The sequence below is a fragment of the Typopeltis vanoorti genome, chromosome 11, assembly GCF_054136105.1.
Source record: "Typopeltis vanoorti isolate ZY-2024b chromosome 11, IOZ_Tvanoo_1.0, whole genome shotgun sequence".
Lineage (NCBI taxonomy): Eukaryota > Metazoa > Arthropoda > Arachnida > Uropygi > Thelyphonidae > Typopeltis > Typopeltis vanoorti.
Genome location: NC_143559.1, coordinates 113,931,309 through 113,947,148, shown reverse-complemented (window position 1 = coordinate 113,947,148; position 15,840 = coordinate 113,931,309). Strand labels below are relative to the sequence as shown.

The following is a 15,840-nucleotide window of genomic DNA, read 5'->3' as shown; positions in this document are numbered from 1 at the left end:
GCAAGTTTCTCCTTTCCCAATCCACCACCCATATACTGTACTAACGTACTATAGGTTAACCAGCCAACCTCTTGTATATGGCCCATAAAAAAAAAAATATATATATATATATATAGTCTGTAGCACTGCATTCTCTTTTTTTATTTCACCTCAATCAACTTATGACATACATTAGCATCTTGGGTTTTTCTGTTGTGTAAACATTAGACATTGGCATTCATTGTTGCATATCTTCACTTTAAATTGCAATAATTTTTCCATTTCTTCTAATAATATGTGTCTTTTCATGGAAGTGATCATGGATTGCATTGGCTGAACTTTTCATGTGCCATATAATGCAGACTTTTTCTTTTATAATAATTATAATAGTTGATTAATTCATTTCATAAACATGTGCAATGATTATGAACTTATTACCTTTCCATGTTGTTTAATAATTTCTACTTTTAGTCTCCATAGTTATAATGCATCTCTTCTTATCGTTATGAATACACATATTCTTATCACTTTACATTTCTTAGACGCATTTAAGGTTTATATTTTGTTTACAATAAATACTTAACTAGGATCACTAACAAAGACAAGTTGAGCTCAAAGCAGAAACAAACAAAATAGCAATGACATTATGAGCTGTGTCACTTTGCTACGAAAGCTATTATTTTATTAAAATAGCTTTTAATATGGATTAAATTATGGATCCAGCCATACTTTTTAGCCAAATGATGTAGAAAGAAATTTTGAAAAAAGTACCAGAATGCTTATAATTATTATTATTATCTCAAGACCGCATGCAGTCAAAGACTCATCTAGGATGTCCTTTGGTCATACACACAGCTCTCATCATACCATGCCTTAAACACACTCAAATTCTCTGCAGACACTATACTCTCAGGCAAAGCATTCCAATCATCCACAACTCTGCATGCAGAAAACCTGCTTTTCACAGTCAATGGAAAATTCATCTTGAGGAAAAATCATCACAGAAAAATTCAATGTGCGAACTATTGATCGCTGAAAAAATTTGCTGAAAATGTTATTCACTAGAAAACTGAAACGATATTGCATTGATACCGATATATAAAAAGTAAATGCAGTGCAAGATAAATTTCACAAAATATAATTATATTATGTATCTATGTATTAGTCTGCGTGGTTAGCCGAGTTAGCCTGTCTTGGGCGATGACTGTAGGGTTTTTCTCCCCAGTTTATGTGGGGTCTTTACTACTGCAAGCAAACAGCAAACCAGCCCTGAGAAGATAATGCTTCTACAGACATAGGATACACTGGGAGGCATAGGGCCAACCACTTCATCCTCGTATAACGGTTGCAGTTATAATTTTGTAAATATTAATATTCCATCAACAGAATCTGTAGTATCAAAGTAAGAAAGAATATTTATACCGTATTAGGACGAAAGAGAAATTAGGAAACTCACCAATCAGTAAAATATTACTTTCACTGTATAAGAATAAAAAATATTATGAAAATTTAAATAAATAATACATAGATCTATCCCTCTTTTACAGTGTTAAGGGTTTCTATTCCTTATAACTGCAACCATTATTCAAGGATAAGGTGGTTGACCTATGCCTCCCAGTGTATCCTATGTCTGTAGAAGCGTTATGTTCTCAAGGCCAGTTTGCCTGCTTGTTCAGATAATCCCATATAAACTGGGGAGAAAAACCCTGGTCCTCGCCCAAGACCGGCTAACTTGGCTATGTCTGAGAAAGATCCTAATCTCCTCGTGTCAGCCACGGAAATCGAACCCTGGACACTCCTTTCCCAGGCATATGGTTGTGAAGCAACCAGCCACTCAGCTAACCACATGGACTAATACATAGATACATAATAAAATTATATTTTGTGAAATTTATCTTGCACTGCATTTACTTTTCGTATATCGGTATCAGTGCAATATTGTTTCAGTTTTCTAGCGAATAACATTTTCAGCAATCAATAGTTCATACGATGAATTTTCCCTTGATGAATTGTCCGGACACAGCTTTTCACACCCTCCTTATACAGTTTCCAGGGATGACTTCTGGTTCTCCCCTTATCTTCCACCATTTTCTATAAGAACTCTTACCAAATTGTAGGTTTCTGTCATATCACCCCTCCTCCTCCTCCTATCCACCAGACTGCAAATTGCATCTTCTCAGCCATTCCTCATATTTGACATTCCAGAGATCAGAAACTACCTTAGTCAGTTGCCTCTGGACCCTTTCCAACATCTCTTAATCCTTTTGAAAGCCAGGTAATGAAATCTGGACACACTAGTCCATATGTGGTTTAACCAAAGCCTTATACAATAGAACAAGAATCTCCTTACTTCTGCAAGTCAGTGTCTTCTGCATCATTCCCAGAATTCTTTGTTGTCCTCACAATTTTGATAGTGTGTCCCCTAAATTTCAGATCCTTATTTCTATCACCCCAAGATCCCTTATTTCCTCCACCTCCAACAATATATATCCCCACCAAGCATAAATTCTACAAATTTTATAGTGAAGTGGCACAATTATGAGAATATAACCTTCGGAGTTACCTTGTGCATTTTAAGTAGAGCAAACCAAGGTAACTCTGATGCTGAAGATTGTAGTCTCATAAGCTATCTGGTAAGTTTTTGAAACTTTTCAAGTTTCTTTCCATATTTGTATATATAATATGGCTGGATTCATAAAATTCTCAATTTTAATATCTTACCTATGTCAAACTGAAGCCTTTCAGCTTTATGTTTTAGCCATCTATTATGTTGATAGATTGCATTTCTAGTCTTAAGTTGAAGTACTGTAGCTGCATAAAATGGACAGACAAATGAATAACAAAGACTAAACGGAAATGAAAGATTACCTCCATGTGTTGCACTCTTATGATAAAACATTTAATATAAATTTAATTTAGCACAGTTATTACAGTTACTGGAGTGTAAGTGTTGTCACAACCTGTTGCATAACTTGAGCACATTGAGTTCATCTATGTGAAAGAAGACCTGGTCCAATGTGTTTGCCATTCTCGTGGACTTGAAATTGCATCCTGTACACAGCATTCTCAAACAGCAGAATGTAACATGTCTGAAAGGGAGCGAAGTGGCCACGCAACTGGAAAGAAGTGACTGATTGCTCTTTCTTCTGTAAGGCAATGCTATAGAAGTTGCTGTACCAGTTGTGCAATGTGGGGAAGTGCTCCTTGCATAAAAATGGTCTTGTCCAGACATTGTCATTGCTGAAGTTGAAGAATGATGAAATCATTCAGCATGTCGTGCTATATTTTCATGCAGTAATGGAACAAGTTACTGCTCCTGCCAGAGTGATGCCCTCAAAAAAAAAATGGCCTTATTATAAAATCTATGGAGCCACACCGAACAGTAATTTCAGTGAATCTAATGGAAGTTCCTAGAGTACATGGAGTGATTCAGAAGCCCAAATTTGACAGTTTTGTATAAAAATGCCGTTCATCTCCCCACAAAATTTTCCAAAGCCAAGCATTGATCGACTTACAATCTGACCAGAAATGTCAAAGCAAATGTCAGTTGCATATCATAATCATCGTGTGGCAACTGCTAGACACGGCTGATCTTATGGATAAAAGATAATAATTTTGTGCAAGACTTTCCATACCGTGGAATAAGGCATATCTAATTGTTATGCTACTCCACTAGCACTGCTACCGCCATCAACATTTCATGACACTTGGATAAAGGATAAAACAAGAATATAATTTCTTGGCATCTTTAATTTATAGTATAACCAAGTGAAAAAACTTTTAACATCTATCTCTAATCCAGAGTATTTTAGTAATTAAGGTGTGACATCTTTTGACTACTTGTATATGGAAATATGACCTGCATTACTTCAACCTTGGTATCACTTCTGGGTGGTGATATCCATAATCATAGCACTATACATGACCATAAGGATATGTGCAATGCATTATAGGATACCAATGCAATTAATGTTAAGTTATTGGCTTCTATATACAAATAGTCCAGTTGTGAAGTTATTTCACATGCAAACTTTGTTTGCTTTCACTTGGATAAAGGATGAAACCAAGAATATAATTTCTTAGTATCTTTAATGTATACCAGCAACATTTTCATGTAACCTGTCAACAATCGTGGTGACAACTTGTTTAATTCCTCATGGTGGCACTGGATTCTGTCCTCTATCAGGTTGAACTTCCAAAGATCCTGTTTCTTCAAACTTTTGAATCATTGATCTATCTGTTAGCTGACAGATAGATCTGTCGACTAGGACCTTTATACAAGTTCTAGTAGGTTCTAAACTCATGAAAAGGTGCTGATGCATTGCACTCATTAAGTTAAAATAACTTTACTAGTTGCATGAGGTAAAGTGAGGCATGTATTGAACACTACTATCAATAGGTATGCATTTGTGAAATCTTCCCTTTACTTTATAGCTGTTGTGATGCTAGCAAAACAGATGTTCAACTTCATTTTATGCAAATTTTTGATTTCCTGGGCTATAACAGCATCATATTCCCCCCCCCCCCCCATTGGTGACTTTTTTGAACTTTTTTTATGGAATCCTTCTTCCCTTGTCTAGATTCCTACCAAATGTGATGACATTCCGGTTGTAAGACTGAGCTACATAAAGTTCTGAATAGGAGAAGTTTAATTATGGCCACCCTGTGCTTATAATTTAATTTATTGTTAACAAAAACACAGAGTAGTTATAGAGAGCAAAATAGAAACAGAAAAATTCTAAATATCATTCCTGAAGAAATAGCATGGAACTGAACCGTTTTTTCTTTCGTAGAAATGTAAGTTTAAGTAATTGTAAGTTATAGAAACAGCTTAAACCACTTCAATCCAACTTAAACAGAATGGGAGAGGAGGAAAGAGTAGCAAAACAAGTGTTCTTTGCCAGGTTGGTAGGAAAAAGACCCAGACAAAGACCAAAAGGTAAATGGATTGATACAGTAAAAAGTGCCTTAAAAGACTGAAATATAAGATCTGATAACATTGGAATGTTGACAGATAACAGATTAATTTCTAGGAAAATTGTTGATTGGAAGTTAGTAATGGTGTAAATTTTTCATATAGTACTATCATAATTATCCTATACACCCTTTGAGGGTACATATCAGGAATATGATGATAAGAAATGTAAGTTGAAGGGATCCTTTTCCAAAATAATCTCGTTTCATCCACATTAAAATATTTGTTGATCAGTGTATCCACCATCTTCAATTATTATTATTATTTTTAAACAGCTGTGTTCAGATGAAGTTGCTATTCCTCTGACCAAGCATACCCAATTTCCGTGCTTCTCCATGGGCGCTTTTACCATCAGCAAAATTTTAGTTTGATCTGTCAACAATTTCGATGGTAACAAGTGGTGTGCCACAAAGATCGCTACTTAGTCAATTGTTATTCAGTCTACATACATGTATTAATGACATTGGGAAGGATTTGACATGTGGTACACAGCTATTTGTTGATGATGCAAGATAGGCAGGGTAATCAGATTTGAAAAGGTTATATTATATTGGTAGGATTATGCTAGAAGAAACTGATAAAGCTATATAATTTGAGTCTCAGAACAAGGAATGAGTTGACAGAGAAATTATACTTAGCAAAGAGCGGCATGAGTTTACTAAGGGAAGGTCATGTTTGAGCAACTTGCTCTTATTTTCTAATAATGCTACTGTTGAGCTAGATAAGGGAAATAGATACACCATGCTACTCTTGGATTTTGCTAAGATTTTTGACAAAATACAGCATTGAAAACTGTGGAAATACTAGTGGTGGCGGTAGATGCTTTGGTGTATTTGTGGCTAGTTATAGTTGGGGAAGAGTTGTAGAATAAGTGCCCTCCCTCGATGAGTCTTCAGACTCCCTAGAGGTATTACATAATAATAATAATAATAAATTGGAGAATATGGGATTGGATTATATAATATTGGCATGGATAAGAGGATGGCTGACTGACAGTTATCAAAAATTGTATGCGGAAGGATGTGTGCCTGCAAGATTTGAGGTGATGAGTGGTGTGACACAAAGATTGCTACTTGGTCCATTGTTAATCAGTCTACATACATGTATTAATGACATTGAGAAGGATTTGACACCTAACATACAGCTGTTTGTTGATGATGCAAGGTGATCATGAGTGCAGCTGATATGCAGTACTTGCAGAATGATTTGAATATGCTGGAAATGTGGGCATGTGAAAATGGCAGTCGGTTCAGTGTTAGTAAATATATTTGCACTTTGATGTGATGAGATATCCAATGTCATATTCTAGCAAGATTATGCTAGAAGAAACTGACCTGACCTGACTAGACATCTTAGAATTTTAGTAGATAGGAAGTTGAAGTTCAAGGGCCACATAGCAAAGATTGCAAATACAACTAGGGGCGGCTCATGCATAGGCACTGCGGAACTGCAGTACCCCCAATTTTTCTCGATATATAAATATATTTATTAATTTATTTATATTTGCTTGTAATATTTAATTTTATCATCAACAATCTTATACAATTCTCTTATTTTGTATAAAAAATAATAAAAATCCATCTTGTAGCACTTAGGAGGACAAAGGACACTAGCAGCACTGTCATATTGCTATGCATGCAAGCATATGCACATCATAGTGAGATGCGAGCTATTAGCGTAATGCGGCACTGTCTGTTGTGCAGTTCCACTGTTGTTTATATGCAGTTTGTGCCAGTAGTAGAGTGTTCATAGTGCTTATCATGTTTACTCCATCTCTTTAAATATTTGGGCATTACAATTAAAGGAATGGGTTTTATTTTTAAGTAATTTTGAATTATACTAAACTGTATAATTTTATCAATAATAAACAATATTTTTTCATGAAACAAAACAAGAAGAATATATTTTATTTTTAAGTAATTTTGAATTATACCAAACTGTATAATTTTATCAATAATAAACAATATTTTTTCATGTTTAATTTTACCATAATTTTGATATTTTATCCAAACACGTATACACTGTACACGGTGTGTATGTATATTTTGAAAGTTGCAGCACCCCCACGATTTCAAGCCACAAGCCGCCACTGAATACAACTCAGAGGATAATACAATGCTGAAACAAACTTTGGCATATAAAGATAAGTAAGTCATTTTGTCTCTTTACAAAGCCTTGATAAGACCTCACTTGAACATTCTGGCCTTCTGGTTTCTATTGTGATTCTTATACAGTGGAGAGTGTTAAAAATAACATCAGGATTGTGGAATGCAGATTATGAAGACAGATTGAGAATTTGTAGGCTGCAGACACTAGGAAACAGGAGAAAGACGGGTGATATGATTGAGACTTCAAAACTTCTGAAAGCATTATACAGAATTTCACTAGATGGAATTTTTCGTTTTATGGAGAGCAGGGAAAGGATGCAAGTGCATCCTTGCAAGTTAAAATGAAGGCTATGAAGAAGGATGATAGGATTTCACTGGATGGAATTTTTCATTAATTGGAAACTGAGGAAAGGACACGAGGGCATCCTTGGAAGTTTAAAATGACGGGTGTGAGGGCTAGATTTTTCTCTTATAGAGTGGTGTGTGATTGAAATGGATTACTATTGGATGTTTTGTGTGCAAGTAGTGTGAATGAATTCAAAAACAGGTATGACAGCTGGTGTAAGTAGTGTCCTCGCTTGATGAGTCCCTCATTCCACTGAGGTCGCTCTCTTAATAATTAAATATAAAAGTGTGACAGTTTCACATAACAATAACTTAACAATAATAGTGGCTTAAAAAACACCAGAATTTGGATGGCACACATTCAACCCACTTAAGTTCTTCAAGTTTTCTAGTAAATCCTTACTTTAAGTCTCCAAGTAATAATTTCAGCTCTTATTGGCCACCATCCATACTGTTTTTTTATAATTTATATATTTGTACTTATATTGCTCTCCAGCTTAATATATCTCTTAATGATTTTTAACCAAATAAATAATAATAATAATCATAACAGGACTCTGGCTTTGATGTAGTAAGGTTGTTATTTGTTTGTTTTTTACCAGAGGTCAGGCCAGTAGTTTTAATGGTTGACCAAATTTGTAACTTTAGTATACCAAGATGACTATAGCATAGCTTGTTTCTTTATATATGAGTATACTCCAGGTGATGACCTTAATGTAAAGGTCAAAATGGAGTGATTATTTTGGTTTATATTAAACTGAAGTTTTACTATAACACAGCAGTTGTTTCCATAATTTTTAATAATGAATGTGAAGGTTTCACAGATGATGAAGGATGCAAACATGTTTTTAGGGAGCAACAGTGCTACTCACAATGAAAAATGTTTGGTTTCATATCTGTTAATCTTGGAAATATAATCTCTCAGGTTATGTGAATTTTGACTTGTATGACTTTATCATGGAATGTGTTACTATTGTAACTTGTGATTTTCCTATATATATATATAATGCTTTAGTACTACAGGAAGGCATTTTTTTGTAATGCATAGCATACATGATCACAAATAAAGACAGAGGATGGGAAGGACTTGGCTTTCTTTCAAACTTTGAGAATTTGACCAAGTGAAGAGATCATCTCTAGCAGTGATATTGAATTATGATGATTAAGTCTAAAGTTAGCACATAAAAACAACTGTCAAACATCTCTCCTGCATTATTCTACTTCTGTTTGAACAGATGCCAAGATGAAGTAACTTCTTGTAGTATGGTAGATAAAGTAAGATTATCTCTTACTATAGAAACTGCCACTTAATTCTCAACATTACACATTAATCTGTGAACACTAGAATTTCTGCACTACACATACTGGGTGCTTCACACCTCATATGCCCAACACATAAGCAGCAACTTCTATCTTTAGAAAGCCAGCACGCACCAATAGATACCTTTATGCTTTGTCTCACCACTATCCCCTCAAAAATTAGGAATTATTTCCACACTAGCTCATCAGATGAGATCCTTGTTGTCAGAAGAAGAGGAACTTCAACAAGAACTTAGTTACCTCAAAAGGTTTCTTAAATAACGGTTACTCTCCTAAACACAGTTTATATAATTTGTATGAACATACATCTCCATATTGCCTAGTTTGTATCACATTTTTAAATTAAGCAGGTTCAATCCAACACATACACAGAAAAAAAAAACACTCGAGGAAAAATCTTGGAACAGATAGATGTATAAAAATTATGAGTTAAGCACATTTGCATCCACGAAATGTTGGATACTTGTAACACATTTATATTGTAGACCAACAAGAATTAGATAAACCAGGATTCCTTTTCTAGAAATTAAGTGTTTATTAATTTATTTTTTGGTGCTATGATTTCATTAAGTAAGGATATGGTCTCACATTTGGAAATATAAATCATCTGCCACCTAAAAATTATATATATATATATATATATATATTTATTTATTTATTTATTTATTTATTTATTTACAGAGTAATTGACTCAGTTTAATGACATGTTTAAAATTATTAACTGACTTAAACACCAAGAAAAAATATAAGAGATTTAATAAGGTTTCACTACTAGTTTCATTGGAAATGCCAACTTCATCAAGTGAATACAGTACCATGGAGAAACAATATCTTAAAAATATATTGTACTTTAGACAAACACAGAGTTTAGAACAAGTAGTAGTTGTGTTTGAAATTGAGTTCGAGCATTAGTTCTGGCTTGAAGCACTTTGCATGTGAATGATATCATGAGTATGCCAAAACTGGATTACAGTGCTATGTGAATTGGGTAGGCTGTAACTAAGATTGCTGTTTAGATGGGTAGGGTCGAGAGCTATTTCTTTTTGATTCCAAGATACGTCTTTCTAATTCATTAGAGCATTTATGGCTATTTGAAGTTAAGTTCCAGTCTATTTGATGTTGTTGTCCTTCAACATTGGTATTGGCAAAGAATAAAACATGGCTGGATAGGGCACTAGTATGGGTTCTGTTATAAGAAAAATGTCACATTGGTGTTTTTCTAGGCTGAGAGAGAGAGAGAGAGATGGACTTTTCTGTCTGGTCATAATATGGTTTGCCGCAACTGCAAATGATTTTGTATACTCCTAGGAACGGAAGAAGGTTGTGTTTTACTTTAGGTTGACTGAGGCAGGATCGGAGTTTTGGAAAGGTAGAGAAATATGTTTTAACATTAAATTTCTTCAGAATTTTTGCCAGCTTAGGGGAAAGAGATTTTCAACTTACTTGTGCATCGTGTGAATTCAGGCTACTTCTTATTTGAAGACAAGATCTACCAACATAACAGCGATTTGGCAATGGGTAATCCGTTGTCTCCGGACTAGCCAACGTTATTCTGGAAGATTTTGAGGAAAAAGCCAGTTCCTCACTGAAACCCAAAATCTGGCTGTGTTACATGGATGACATATTTCTAATTTGGGAACACGGCCCAGAAAACTTACAAACCTTCCTAGATCATTTAAACAAATTTCAACAAAATATAAACTTCACATCCGAACCAGAAGTTAATGGTGTTTTGACTTTTCTAGATATAAACCTTACTGGAACAACGTATGGTCTCAAAATTTCTATCTTTAGAAAGCCAACACACACCAATAGATACCTTTTATGCTTTGTCTCACCACTATCCCCTCAAAAATTAGGAATTATTTCCACACTAGCTCATCAGACGAGATCCTTGTTGTCAGAAGAAGAGGAACTTCAACAAGAACTTAGTTACCTCAAAAGGACTTTCTTAAATAACGGTTACTCTCCTAAAAATATCTATAATCGTCTTAGTGTACATAATCAGCATAGTAATGAAGATAACTCAAACCCCACAGCCTACATCTCTTTACCATGTATAAGTTCTCTTTCCCCTAAGCTGGCGAAAATCCTGAAGAAATTTAATGTTAAAACATATTTCTCTACCTTTCCAAAACTTCAATCTTACCTCAGTCAACCTAAAGTAAAACACAACCGTCTTCAGTTCCTAGCAGTATACAAATCATTTGCAGTTGCGGCAAACCATATTATGACCAGACAGAAAAGTCCATCTCTCTCTTTGCCTAGAAGAACACCAACGCGACATTTCTTATAACAGAACCCGTGCTAGTGCCCTAACCAGCCACGTTTTATTCTTGGCCAATACCAATGTTGAAGGATGACACTATCAAACAGACTGGAACTTAACTTCAAACATCCATAACTGCTCCGATGAATTAGAGAGATATATCTTGGAATCCAAAGAAATAGCTCTCGATCCTACCCATCTAAACAGCAATCTCAGTTACAGCCTATCCGATTCACATAGCACTGTAATCCAGTTTTGGCATACTCATGATATCATTCACACGCAAAGTACTTCACGCCAGAACTAACGCTCGGACTCAATTTCAAACACAACTACTATTTGTTCTAAACTCTGTGTTTGTCTAAAGTACAATATATTTTTAAGATATTGTTTTCTCCATGGTAATGCATTCACCTGATGAAGTTGGCATTTCCGATGAAACTAGTAGTGAAACCTTATTAAATCCCTTATATTTTTCTCGGTGTTTAAGTCAGTTAATAATTATATATATATATATATATATATATATCCCAATACATGAGCGGTTGCAAGATCTATAGCACATCAAGAGAGAACATGTTTATATATATATATTTTTTTAAATAATTGGGTCATATATGTCCCTTGAACACAGTGTGAGTATGAGTGTTCCATAGAATTGAGGCAGAAGAAATGAAATGAAGGAAACAAATGAAAAGTTACTTCAGTAGGTTTGAAGACTGGACACACACAAGCATCAAGCATTTTTAGGAGTTTTTTGGTGGAATATAAAGCAAGTTTGGGGTTGTATGTAATGTTAGCAGTTGTTGAAGAGAGAAGAGAAGACAAAAAGGTAAGTATTTAAGACATTGCTTATGAAAGACATTGTATCTTGCGAAATTAAATACTTTAAGGGTTATTAAATGAAAGAGAGGGATGGAATAGTATTATTATTATCATCATCATCATATGACCTCCATGGAGTCAGAAACTCATCATAGGAGGTACACACTGTTGATACAATGCTCAAAATTGATTCAGTGTGTCTACATTCATAACACACTGAAGCAATGCATTCCACTCACCAGCCACTCTCCATGTAAAATTTATATGCACATTTATATATAAGAGAAAGGTGTGAGTGAAAGAATAGAGCTATGTGGTACTTCTGCATTGGCAAAGAATTCTGAATAAAGGAGGCCATGTGCCATGACACAGCAAATGACCAAAAGGAAATTGACAGTCAAATTGCAAAGAGTAGGTGGCAGACCATGAGATAACAGTTTGATAAGTAGATCTTTGTACCAGATGCCCTGGAAATATCAAGAATGGTCATGAATTTCTCAAAACCATTTCAATTCTGTATGTATTGGGTGGTTTAGGATAAGCAGTGAGGAAACTCATATTAAGGCAAGTAAATTTTGTATTGCCAAAACATAATTTGCATCTGTTAGCTTTTTTGCTCTCAAGACTTAAAGTCCATGACTTTTTTCAATATTGAACTTCAGTTACCTCCTGCTAAAGCCAACTTACAGGGGCAACAGAAATATTTTGTTATAGTGGATAGTTTACTGTAACGAATTTTCTTGTTACAGAATTTTAATTTATTGGCCTTCATCGGGACTTTTCAGTGGTTTATTATAGAAATGTTTGCTACAGGGAGAGCAGATTTCATGTCTATTAATCTTCTTAATAGAGAAGGTTTGGTGTTCATTAGATAATTCTGTTACCTTGGCACTCAGTCAACAGCTTTGATGGATGCTGCTGCAGTATATTATCAGAGAACAGGTTACTCTTCTTATTCCTACCCATGAATGCAACCCTCTTATTTCATAGTAAAGTTTAAAGTAACTTTAAAAGAATTTTGTAATGTGTTTTTACTGTTGATAAAGTAGTAAAATTGCAGGTGTTTAATAAGTTTTAAATATGTTTGATACTTTCTTATTATAGAGTCAGGAGAAGTAACCTTGGAACAGTGTTTGCAGTTATTTACAGAGCCAGAAATCTTATCTCCTCAAGAAGCTTGGTAAGTTAATGATTTTTTATAATTTATGATAAAAACTTTTCTGAAAGATAAAAATTGATGCTTATATTTTTAGTTATAATACACAAACATTTTAATATATTTTTGAGTATATGTGCTAGAATACACTGCTTGGAAAGAAGTCAATGGACACCCCCCCCCCCATGTGCAAGGTGCATTCTACCATGTAACAAGTCATGTTTGTAGCTAGTATAAATTGGGGGAATATGAAACTCCCAAGTCAGTGAGCTATGTCTGGGTGAAATGGCTGAGAGAAGAGAACTGATGGAGTTTGAAAGAGGCATTGCAATAGGATTCCATGTTGCAGGCCTGTCTATTTGGCAAATTGTTAACAATCAGTGATATCATACTGAGATGAGAGCGCAGGGAATCAACTGCAAGTGCCACCTGCAGTGAAGGACTCGCCACACTCACCAAATGTGACTGTTGAATGCCTCAAAGGATATTGGAAGTTACCGGTCTGGGTAGTGGCCCTTCCCTTAATGCATAGCATTATACATGTCCGCAAGGAGATATGCTTTGCATTATGGGAGATACTGAGACAAGGAGTGATGAGAGCTTGGTCCACCTTTACTACGAGTTGCCTCAGTCCTGAAGATACTTCAGGCACAAACTTTGTTTGCTTACACTTGGATAAAGGATTAAACTAAATTTATTATAGCTTCAAAGGATAATATGTAAAAACTGCCATTTGTCGGCTGATGCATTGACTTGGAATTCTAGGCATTGACTGGAACATGAATCTGCACAAAAACGTTCAGAATCGAGGCTCACAACACAGGTTTCCATAGCATGATTGCAATATGCAAGCCCCATATTATCAAACCAACATGCAGCGTCATCTTCAGTGCTGCAGAGAGTATGTACCGTGGGACGTGGAAGCTTGGAAAGCTGTGTTATGGTGTGACAAGTCACGCTACACCCTCTACCAAGGAGATGGACAAGTGTGTGTGGTGTGGCATATGCCTGGTGAATGTTTCTTATTTGAGTTCATAACCCAAATATGAAATCCAAAGGTTTCAGTTTGGTGGTATCTTCATATTTTTCCTTGTTTGGCCTTGGACTTCGAACTTTGAACTCCAAGAGGTATCTGAACTTTCTGAGCAATGCAATGCTTCCTACTTTGTGGCGTTTTTACAAAACTAACTATTGTCTCTTTCAGCAAGACAATGCACTGTAAGGATGCTGCTGTAACAGCATGGGATAAACTAGTGTCCTTTGAGGTCAAAGGACATCAGTCCCACAACAGTCCAGGACATCACTATATGCCTACAGGAAGAATGGCCCAAAATTCCCATTGATTGCTATCATACTCTTGTGGAAAGTAAGTGCCGTAGGATTGCTGCAATCGTCACTGCTAAAGGAGGTCCTACATCTTATTAAGGTGAGCACTGTGGCTGTTCGTTCCTCACATTATTCACATTATTTTCGAATTATTCACATAATTCACGTAATAATGAGGTGTCACGTAATAATAATAATAATTATGGTGTCTGTTGACTTCTTTGCACAGTGTATAAGTGACAGTAGCTCTTCATATTTTGAAACTTAAAATTTAAGACGAAGAATTGTAGAGTTGGTGCCCTCCCTTGATGAGTCTTTGGAATCCTTAGAGATGTCATGAAATAATAATAATGACCACAGCTGATTTTATGCATGAGACTGATACTTTTTACATTGTATTGGGCACCTGATCATTTATGGATGTAAGTGTTGAACTCTACACATATGTAGTATTTTTGTTTGCTGCCAAACTAACTATTTCATGTATTTCATTTATTGCATGAAAAGCGAAATCGGATTTTTAAGCTCTTCGTTTCTGAATATACTTAAAATGAGCTTTCAAATGGATTGCTCCAAAAATTACCTGTTGGTCCTGCATCAACAGGCATTTCAGGAGCAAAAAATTGTGTATATACGTGGTTTTATAAAAGGTTCATATGGTTGTTTGGATGATCTTAATGTACATGATACTTTATTTAAAAGTGTAGATGCCACTTTCATATTGATTCTTCTCTTCAAGGATTAGGCATTTGTCTGTTCTGACTTCACTGGTCTTTCCCTTTGGTAGCCAATATTGGTGCAGTTTGGATAAAGAATTAAAAACCAAGAATATAATTTCTTAGCATCTTTAATTTATAGTATGAAAAAACTTTCAACAGATATCCTTGGTTTTTCATTATATTCCATTGTTTTTCTCTGGTTTTTTTTTTTTTTTCAATAATTTGCTCATCATCATTATCATCAAATTCCTGACATGTACACTCATGTCATGGGGATGTACAGGATATGATAGTACTACATGAAAAACTTTCATCACCATTAACTTCCTATCTTGAATTTTCCTCCAAATCAGTCTGTTACCTGTCAAGACTTCAACATTATCAGATCTTATATTTCTTTCTTCTAAGGCACTTTTTACTGTATCAATCCACCTATATCTTGGTCTTCCCCTGGATCCTTTTCCAGCAAACCTGGCAGAGAACACTTGCTTTGTTAATCTTTCCTCTCCCATCCTGTTTAAGTGGCCATACCACCTGAGAAGATTAGCTCTGCTAACACATTCCTGGATGCTAACAATGTCAAATTCTTTCCTAATATCCTCATTTTTAATATATTGCCATTAATGCCATCTGTTCACACCCCTAATCTTTCATATTTGTGGTCTTTAATCTGTGGTCAAGTGTTTTATTTCAAACCCAGCTCTCAGATCCATAAGTTAAAATTGGCTTGAACCCTGTGTTGTATACTGCTAATTTAGTGTTTTGATTAATTTCTCTCTTATTCCATATAAATTTATTCAGTTGACTTCCTACCATAC

The 15,840-nt window shown here is 35.1% G+C and overlaps 1 protein-coding gene across 1 annotated transcript in view; it reads left to right on the top strand.

Annotated features, from left to right (window-relative positions):
* LOC150101961 (ubiquitin carboxyl-terminal hydrolase 19-like) overlaps nt 1–15,840 on the top strand; it is a 629,785-nt gene that overhangs the window by 515,553 nt on the left and 98,392 nt on the right. The window contains exon 22 of the mRNA XM_090399944.1: nt 12,926–13,001. Within this exon, the coding sequence (XP_090256070.1) occupies nt 12,926–13,001 (76 nt within the window). The remainder of the gene's footprint in view (nt 1–12,925; nt 13,002–15,840) is intronic.